At 40.1% G+C, this 9,474-nt stretch overlaps 1 protein-coding gene across 1 annotated transcript; it reads left to right on the forward strand.

Annotated features, from left to right (window-relative positions):
* The first annotated feature begins 698 nt into the window (after positions 1–698).
* Positions 699–8,429, forward strand: RBBP4 (retinoblastoma binding protein 4). Its single transcript, XM_009696416.1, has 11 exons — positions 699–842; positions 1,479–1,624; positions 2,921–3,094; positions 3,947–4,062; positions 4,231–4,391; positions 4,516–4,642; positions 4,751–4,828; positions 5,974–6,050; positions 6,174–6,231; positions 6,327–6,437; positions 7,300–8,429. The coding sequence occupies exons 1-11, from the start codon at positions 784–786 to the stop codon at positions 7,363–7,365; spliced, it is 1,173 nt and encodes a 390-aa protein (XP_009694718.1). The 5' UTR covers positions 699–783; the 3' UTR covers positions 7,366–8,429.
* The last annotated feature ends 1,045 nt before the right edge of the window (positions 8,430–9,474 follow it).

The raw sequence follows: 9,474 nt of genomic DNA on the forward strand, positions 1-9,474 counted from the left end.
TTGATCCGTTTGTATCCGCGCCTGAAGGAGGGATTTGTATTTTCCGAGTAGAGCCGGTGGGCTGGTAGCCGGGTGGGCTGGCGTAAGTGGGGAGGGCCGCAGAAATGCCGTGCCCTGTGAGGGGTGTGGGCAGCTGCCTGACTAGTGCAGACAAAGAGGTGTCACCGGCCACACAGCCGTGTTCCGTGGGTGTGCTCCCCAAGGTCCTACGGCGCTCGTTTTCTTTATGTAGCGGAGGCCAGCAGGAGATGGCGTGGGAAAGGGCGTGAGAGCAACAAGGCAACGGAAGGAGCCTTGGAAAACTGGATTTTGGGAACTGGTAGTTAAAAGGCTGGAGCTAGACCGGTCTATTTAACAGCGATTGCTGGACCTCCTGCATTTAAACATCTTTAGAGTTCTGGTTTTTGCCTCCACGGTGTTCTGTGTTTCAGAATTTTATTATGCTGCTTCTGTTGAGATGATGAAATTTGACATAGTTAATATTAATCCTGAGCCTTATATCCAGGAAACAAGGATTAGCATGTGCAACAGAGGATTTTTAATCATTTAGCAGTTACTCCAATAGAGTAGTCTGACAGCAAGCCAGGGTGTGATGTAGTTGCCCCTTTAATCAATTGCCCACTCCTAGTGTTGTGCATACATTGTAAATATATTCAAAAGGCTAATGGTATGCATTTTTTTAAAAAAACTTTAGCAGCCTTTGATGATGCAGTGGAAGAACGTGTGATCAATGAAGAGTATAAAATATGGAAAAAGAATACCCCCTTCTTATATGATCTGGTAATGACCCATGCCCTGGAATGGCCCAGCTTGACTGCGCAGTGGCTTCCTGATGTAACAAGGTAAACTGATCCTTTTGACTTTTTTTTTTTTTAAAAGCAGAATAAATAGTAAATCTATGATCACTTTTTGTTAAAGTAAGACGCTATGTGATTTCTTTCTGTCTTAATCACTTTTTGTACCCTTGCCTTGCCAATAGCAAGTTGAGGACTATGAACACTAGAGAGATAATCCGTACAGACATTTTTAATGTGGGAAAATGTCCTCTATTACTGAGAGGATATTTTCACACATTTGATTTCCGTGTTTTTCTTCACCCTCCCCTTTAATAAGCAAAAAAACTACTCACAAATAGAAGCAGATATAATTTCTGTATAACCACCATTTTGTCGTAAGGTTCCATAACAATGTTCTGCTTGCAGTGCATGTTCATGCCCCTCAGGGCTGCTAAGGCCTCTTAAAGGAAGGCACAGGAATGGTGGTCTGTCAGAGTGTTGCGCTACAAGAATTTTAGGTTGAGATCTTGAGTTATGATAAATGATTTCCTCTGGAGCAAGTTTGGTGTTGGAGCAGGAGGGCAATGGTAACTTTAAAGAGTGTTATTAGTGTTAGAAGCTGTCATCAAAAAATGTTGCAATCAACTCAGTATTTGTGTAAACCCCTTCTTTTCTTTCTCATGTAACTCTCTTCCCTTACAGACCTGAAGGCAAAGATTTCAGTATTCACCGGTTAGTCCTGGGGACCCATACTTCAGATGAACAAAATCACCTTGTGATAGCTAGTGTGCAGTTGCCTAACGATGATGCACAGTTTGATGCTTCACACTATGATAGTGAGAAGGGAGGTAAGGAACCAAAGATGTGGACCAGGGGGGAGTTTTAACCATTTTTTCATTCCCTTCTCAACAGAGTATTTGTCTTTTGTTAAAGTTCAGGCAGCAAAGTTCGAATATTACTTCTAAACTAATCGATTTATTTCTAGGTGGTACCCTTACTTAACAGACAAATACTGTGTTTTTTGAATGTATGTAATGTCTTAATACAATTATGAAAAAAGAATGACAGGCTTATTGCAAAAGTATGTGTGTGGAGGAAAACCTCACCTCTCCCTATTTCTCATCTGGAATGTACACTGAATTTCATGGACTACTGCTTATTGGTGTTTTTATTATCACTCTTGCATTACATAAACTTTTCCAGTGAGAAAGTCACTCCTATAAAAGAATATTTTATTTCAGAGGAGTGTAACATTTCAAATGTTCTTCCCTTGTATGAATTCTGCTGCCTGATAGTTGTGCCAACCTCTCTTGGATACAAAGATTATTGTATTTTGTTTGGTATATCAGACTTGAATTTGGTGCTTTCTGTAATCTTAGTTGGCTGTCAGCATTGATTCAAGTTGGACATTTCTCGTGTTTACTTGGTTGAATCAATCTTTCTACCTCGTGAAAGTCATTAATGCTCCAGTGTTTGCTCTTCTTTTTGCTGGAAGCCTGGATTGTGCAATTATTCATGAACACAGCATTGTCTAATAAATACTTTGTTTCCATTCTATTTTAGTATTTTTCAAAAATATACTACTCTAATTTAAAAACAAAATGAACAAACGAAAACACCCCTTTTTGCTCTAATGGTGCTCTGCAGTTTTGTGAAATACTAAGTTACTGTGACTTTACTTATAAAGATAAGGTAGCTTTAGCAAGTTATATTAGAGTCCCATATCTTAAAACGGGGTGCAGCAATTTGTTTTTACTAGAACTTTGTCTATTCTGCAATGCTGATTTTTGTTATATTTGAAAGTGCAGTTACAGCACATCTGTTTCAAATGTACAATACATCTTCATTCCAGATAAGAGTTTTAGATATCATAAATTTGGTACTTGTGTTGTTAAATTTAAAATAGTAAAAAAATTTTTGGGAAGAAATGATCTTTAACTTAGCCAAAGTCCTGATATTTTGATGTTACAACTACAGATGTTTAAAACAACATGCCATTTGAAAACTGGATTCTTTAGGTTACAGTTGTTCTTGTGACTGTCTTTCAAAATAAGTGCTTGGTAGTACCAGTAATTAAGCCTGGATCTTTGTGTCTTGATCTAAAACTGGGTTATTGTTTACAACTGCTCAATTCTTATTTCCAGAGTTTGGAGGCTTTGGATCAGTTAGTGGAAAAATTGAAATTGAAATAAAGATAAATCACGAGGGAGAAGTGAACAGAGCACGTTACATGCCACAGAACCCATGTATCATCGCTACGAAGACTCCATCCAGTGATGTCCTTGTCTTTGATTACACCAAACACCCTTCTAAACCAGGTGTCTGCTTTGTTATGTCTGTGCTTCAGAGATCAGCCAGCCCTTCTGATGTAGTGGTTGATGTAGTGAAAAAGAGGTTAAAAAGTTTTGTGGATTGCATATCATTTGCAATTTTAGGGGAAACTGGGTATTTAGTGGAAAAGGTTGTTTTATATGAAACTTAAATACCAACACATACAGTGACATGACATGGTATTTGAGGTGGTGGAAGGTGGGTTTTTGGGAACTATGATTTGCTGAGTAGCTGAGCTGTTGTCCTAATATCCTGTAAGGGTATTAACAGTCATTTACTGATGAACTCATCAAGATTATATAGAGTAACTAGTTTTGCCACTTGTGGGGAGGACCAGAAGTGTCTTTCTCGCTTTCGAAGTGCAGTTGGAGATGATGAGAGAAAGAAAAACACTGCAGCAGCAGAGTGTTTAGGAAGAGTTTTTTTGAGCAGTAACTGAGATGAGCTGCTGTTCCTCCATCCAGCTAGACCAGGTGACTCATGCCAAAGCATGGAGGTGGCCACTGGGTTTCTTTGACTCTTCAACAGGTACTGTAGTACTAATTTAAAATGGACCACTGCTGGGCCATCCAGCCAACGACAACAAAAAAGCAGCTTGGAAAAATCTGCAATGTGCTTTTATTAAGCTAAGAAGACAAACTGCTCTGTGTTGTCTCAGTACATTCTGTTTTAATGAGGTGATTCTTCAGTTGGGGAAAATGCTCAGAAAGGATACAGAGGGATCCTGTTGAAAATGTCAAAGCAAAATTTAGTAAAGCAATTAAAACTTAATGCCAGGTATTCCAGGATGTGCTGGAAATGATAGTAGGCACTGGAGTTCTTACATGGCCTCTTTACAGACCCTTCTGGAGAGTGTAACCCTGATCTGCGTCTTCGTGGACACCAGAAGGAAGGTTATGGGCTGTCATGGAACCCAAACCTGAGTGGGCATTTACTTAGTGCTTCTGATGATCATGTGAGTACTTTAAATATAGCTGGGGTACAATCTACACTTTGTGTCCCTTGGCAGAGGTCAAAAATATGTTTGGTTTGGGGTTTTTTTGAGGGGGAGGAGGTAGGGGAGGTAATGAGACTGACTGTGTCTAAAGATGCAATTGAAAAAAAATTTTTATATTTTTTAAAGACCATTTGCTTGTGGGATATTAGTGCTGTTCCAAAAGAAGGCAAAGTGGTGGATGCAAAGACCATCTTCACAGGGCATACAGCAGTAGTGGAAGATGTATCTTGGCACCTGCTCCATGAATCTCTTTTTGGATCGGTTGCTGATGATCAGAAGCTCATGATGTAAGTGGGGTAATGTCTTCAGAAACTGAGTGCTTCTGTCCCTCTTGCTTTCCCATCAGCTCCTTAGTCCCTCAGTAAAATGGGATGTAAACCTTTGTTTCGATTCCATGTTTTCCCCTTACAGTTGGGATACTCGATCAAACAACACATCCAAACCTAGTCATTCGGTGGATGCTCACACAGCTGAAGTCAACTGCCTCTCTTTCAATCCCTATAGTGAGTTTATCCTGGCTACAGGATCAGCTGATAAGGTACGTCTACCTTGAACTTGGAACATACTTGTTTAGTTGCTGATGCGTAAGTGTGGAGATATATATTGGTTACTACAACAAAAAATGGTTTTGTATTTTTTTTCCTAGACTGTTGCTCTATGGGACTTGAGGAACCTAAAACTGAAGTTGCACTCATTTGAATCACATAAAGATGAAATATTTCAGGTATAACAAAATGTCTTTAGCTTTTATGCACAGAGACCTAGTTCTCCTTAGCTGTCTGGAAAAAGTGAAGAACGTTCTTCACTCTACATTTTTATTAAATGTACTTGCACTTAAAAACTCATATATTCTTTTCTCTCATCTGCTTATAGTTTTTTGACTTGTTGTGGAGCTGTATGGTGCTCTGTGTGGGGTAGAGCTCCAGTACAGATAAGAGTGTCCAGAACACCAGGGGCAGAACGTGACAAGGAAATGGTCGAGAGCTTTAACCACAGCAGAAGGGTGAAATGCTAGCAGTACGGAGTAAATGTAAATTATTCATGGCAGCAGATTGAGGCAGGGAAGCACAATGAAATGACTGCAGTGTTTTCATCTTCTCAGCTTGGTCCTGTAGGAAGGCTTTAGCCAGTACCCGTTAAAGGGGGTCACCAGAACGTCTTGTGACAACGAACAATTGCTAATTTTGCTGGTGTAAATATAGAATGTTAACATCATGGGTAGGACGTGCTTAGCAGATACAGTATTTCCATCTTCAACTCTTGCCTTACTCATAAGAAAAATATGTAGAGATTTTTTTTGTGAAGGATTACTAGTTAAGACTGTAGTTACCTCTAAATAAAATTACACACGGAGTCTTGAAATGTCAGGTTAGTGTGCAGAATTATGTGTTCATTTCTAATCCTGTGATCCTATTAAGTGGTATGTTTTGGAGAGATTTATCTCCAGCAGAAGTAGTAAATGTGAGCTTTTGGACAGTTAAGCTTAATTACAGTGATTTCTTTTCATGTGTAAACCATACCTGCTATTACAGGAATCTGTAGCTTGTATTTGTGCAATCCTTATTAAGGTCAGGATCAGCTAATATCGTGGAGAGCTGTTTGCACTTTGTAACACATGGTCTTTGTTAGAGGAAAGGTTACGTGTGGTACCTTTTTGGTGCACAAATGCCTTGTTAGTGTACGAATGTTCACAAACCTGCCTCCTGTGTTAGAATGTTATTATTGGGCATATTCATATTTCAAGTTATTATCAATTTGAATTCTCATAGAGCTTTCATGATACAACATACAGTAGTGTTTGTTGTGAATGTCTGTCATGTTACAGCTGCTTAAAGCTAACTTCCTTTCTAAATTCATCCTTGTCTGTAGGTTCAGTGGTCTCCCCATAATGAAACTATATTGGCCTCCAGTGGCACTGACCGCAGGCTAAATGTTTGGGACTTGAGGTAAATCCCAAATTAGTCACATTGTCCTGACAAATATTACTGATGAATTGCATCACACTTCAAAAAACCAAACCAACCAACCCCCATCTTTTCATTTTTCCTCCCCTTTTTTTTTTCTTGCAGTAAAATTGGAGAAGAACAATCTCCTGAAGATGCTGAGGATGGTCCCCCAGAGCTGCTGGCAAGTCTTTTGAATCTCGTTTATTATTTTGACCTATTATTCATCTCTGTGATGTAGATTTGAAAACAATCTGCTTTTTGTTTCCCCAATACTAGTTTATTCATGGTGGGCATACTGCAAAGATATCTGATTTCTCCTGGAATCCCAATGAGCCCTGGGTAATTTGTTCTGTATCAGAAGATAATATCATGCAAGTCTGGCAAATGGTAAGTTGTTTGGGAAGGTGCAGGAAGTGGCAGATGAGAGATGGTGTTGAACTGCCTGGATTTCAGCATTCCTGGTTTTATTTAAAGCTCTTAGCATGGCTTTCTTTGTAGCACTGCCTAAATCTCAGAGGGCTAGTGAAATCCACTTTAGGTTTGGTTGAAACAATGGTTTACAAATACTCAGAAGCTGGTTTGTGTTTCTCATGATTTTAAAAAACCAAAATACTGGTGTAGAAGCAAATTTTCCCCTTCTGTGTTTGAATGAAAACAGTGTGTGTGAGAACCAAAGATGAAATTGATGTTTCTCTTAGTTACCGTCTTAGAGAATGGAATCTTTGCAAATGATACTAATGCCCTCCTGAGGATGGAGGGGGCAGGGTGGTGAATAGGAAAAGTTTGCTGGCCCTAAATTGCCAGCTGTTGGAGATTTTGGAAAACAATCTGGTATTGGTTGAGTAACCTTTGACAAGACCATACTCCTGATTTTTGTTTATCTATAAATTGGTTCACAGGGGCTTTGTTCTTAGCAGCCTTCCATATAGTTCTTTTGGAAGGTGCTGCTGCAAAGTAGAGGATCTACTAAATGTACACACAATAGTCTGTTAATTGAAGTAAGTCTTGCAGTGGTCTCTAACAAGGCAGATTTCCATAGGCTACAGTGTACTTACGAAATGTTTTGGAGACATGGCTGTTATAAAAAAGGTTGTTTGCTTCTTTAACGTTAAATGGCCTTGAGGGATCAGGGATGGGTGATGTCTATCTGCAGACGAAGAACTGCCAGAACTTTTTGAAGTGTAGCAGAAGGAATCCTGTTCAGAGTGGTGGCAGATTCTTCTTCAATTCCTCCATCTGTGTCTTGCAGGCGGAGAACATATATAATGATGAAGACCCTGAAGGAAGTGTGGATCCAGAAGGTCAAGGATCCTAGATGACAATGTTTTCCTGTTTTTTAGTCTTTTTCCTTCTCTTCCCTCTCAACCCTGATATTGATTTAACACTGGTTTTGAGACACACGTAGACTTTGTGTTCAGCCATCCTTCTGTAGATACCATCAACAGGCTTTTTAACCCAGACAGTGAGTACTCCCTAAGAAAAGGGCTTCTCCCAGCTCACCTGGTACCATGCTGTAGCTCCTTCGTCAGATTTCCTGCAGCAACCTCTTGCATATAGGGCTGGCTGTCCTGTTTTAGCTGCCTTCATTACACAGAGCAAACTCAGTTTTGTTGTTTTTTCTTCTGTCTTTAGCTTGCTACAGCTGCGGGCTTTTGCCTAATTTAAACAAAAGTTAAATCAGTAGAGCTGCCAGAATATGCTTGAGCCAGCAGAGATGATACAAGTGTTAATCCACTGGCAGTTCAGAAATGGAGTGTGGAAGGTCTTGTCCTTTTCAGTACAGCTCAGAAGTCTTGGGATTCCTTTAGTTAATCTGTACCTTGTGGATTTTTCTGCCTTTGCAGATACAAGACAGACTTGCAGATTCTGACTTGAACTGAAATTAAATTTCTTTCTGTATTTTTTGTCTCTACTGGTAATTCTGGGTTTTTCATTCCTTCCTTCCTTCCTTCCCCTTCTCTCCCATCTGCTGGCCAACAGCGGTGTGGATTCGTTAGCTATTCCTGCAGAGCATTGTTCACCTTCCATGTATTTTGCTCTATTGTGTGTTTCTTGAGCTGTGTTTTCACATATATTTCTTTCCTTTCTGTGAAATGGTTTTTAAAACTTGGGGCCACCAAGTTGTAAAGGTGTATGTTTCTACCAACTGATGTATCACAGATGGCATGCCCGGTAACCTAAAACAGCATTGGTAGCTGGTATCGGTAAAGCAAATTAAATGTGGATGAACTACTTTTTTTAGGAGTTAGTCCTCGACCACGACTTCCTGCACATCTTCCACTAGGGTGTTCTGTTCCACCAGCAACCTGTTACTCTCCATGCTCCTCATGACTAATTGCGTGTAAGTGCTTCAGATGGAATAAATTTTTTCTACGTAAATGCTGTGTAGCTTTGTGACTTTTGTGCTGATGTTTTCCTCCGTTAACTACTTTGTCGAGAGTAAAGTGTACCTCTTCAGAAAGGAGAGATAAGGAGGGCATAGTCTCTACCCATGTCTCCTACAAGACTAGGTGCTGGTAGGTGTTTCTTGGTTTGTAACCTGTGGAAGCTTCTCCCCCTCTTCTTTCTCCTGCTTTCTTTGTGAAATGAGTAAATGAGTTAATATCCCCAAGCAGTCAAGAATGTGCTGAAGTGTTCCTTCCACCTGCCCTGCGCTGCTTTCTGGACTTTAGCTCTGCCTTTAGCCCTTGCCACAGAACTATTTTTTTTGTTAGTCTGCAGCATGGATAGTTTGATACAAGTACCTTGGTTTGCACAAGCTTGTGATTGTTCTCTTTGAGATACAGCTTTGAGAATTAAAAGGATCCTTAAACTGACCTTTATTTTCAGTGTGAGACTTTATATAAAGTGGAAACCTACTAGCCACAAACTAGTTTCTGTGGCCCATGGTGGAGCATGTCACTATACAGCAGAGACCCTTGAAATACAAAAGAAAATCCTGTTAAAAGGATAAAGCTTCTCTTGCATGTAAACTTTAAAAATCAACCCCCCTAACACTGGCTTCCAGAACAAAACTTTCTGTGCAGGCTCATACAATCCACCTACGGAACAAGACAAGGTAACGTTTTCCAAACACAGCAAAACATACATCTCTTATTCTTCAGATATGTCCATTGTTCAGTGCAAGTATTATTTGCTCTGCTCCTCTGTGGAAAAGCAGTTTTACTGCGCAAGCAACAGCAGCACCTCGAGAAATAGATGCGAGCAAATGATTGTCTGGTGTTCTTGACTTCAGGCAGCTGCTGTGCATCAGGTCGGATGAGCAGGAAGAGGAGACGTCCCCTGCGGATGCCTCTGTCCATTACGTTTGCTGCAAAGAGGAAAAGTCCGGCGTTCCTAACAGTCCTGGTCTGCTTTCTCTTCTGATTTGCAAAGGTGGCTGTAGATTTCCAAGCAGCTCCTGCATGGGTAGAAAGTAAATTTA

This window comes from Cariama cristata, unplaced genomic scaffold (assembly GCF_000690535.1).
Source record: "Cariama cristata isolate BGI_N322 unplaced genomic scaffold, ASM69053v1 scaffold8033, whole genome shotgun sequence".
Lineage (NCBI taxonomy): Eukaryota > Metazoa > Chordata > Aves > Cariamiformes > Cariamidae > Cariama > Cariama cristata.

Excerpts from the sequence above, each read along its gene's own strand:
- RBBP4 (XM_009696416.1), top strand. The coding sequence starts at position 784 with ATGACCCATGCCCTGGAATGGCCCAGCTTGACTGCGCAGTGGCTTCCT. Across the intron at positions 6,051-6,173 it reads CTAAATGTTTGGGACTTGAG|TAAAATTGGAGAAGAACAAT; the intron begins GTAAATCCCAAA and ends TTTTTCTTGCAG. Across the intron at positions 6,232-6,326 it reads ATGGTCCCCCAGAGCTGCTG|TTTATTCATGGTGGGCATAC; the intron begins GCAAGTCTTTTG and ends CCCCAATACTAG.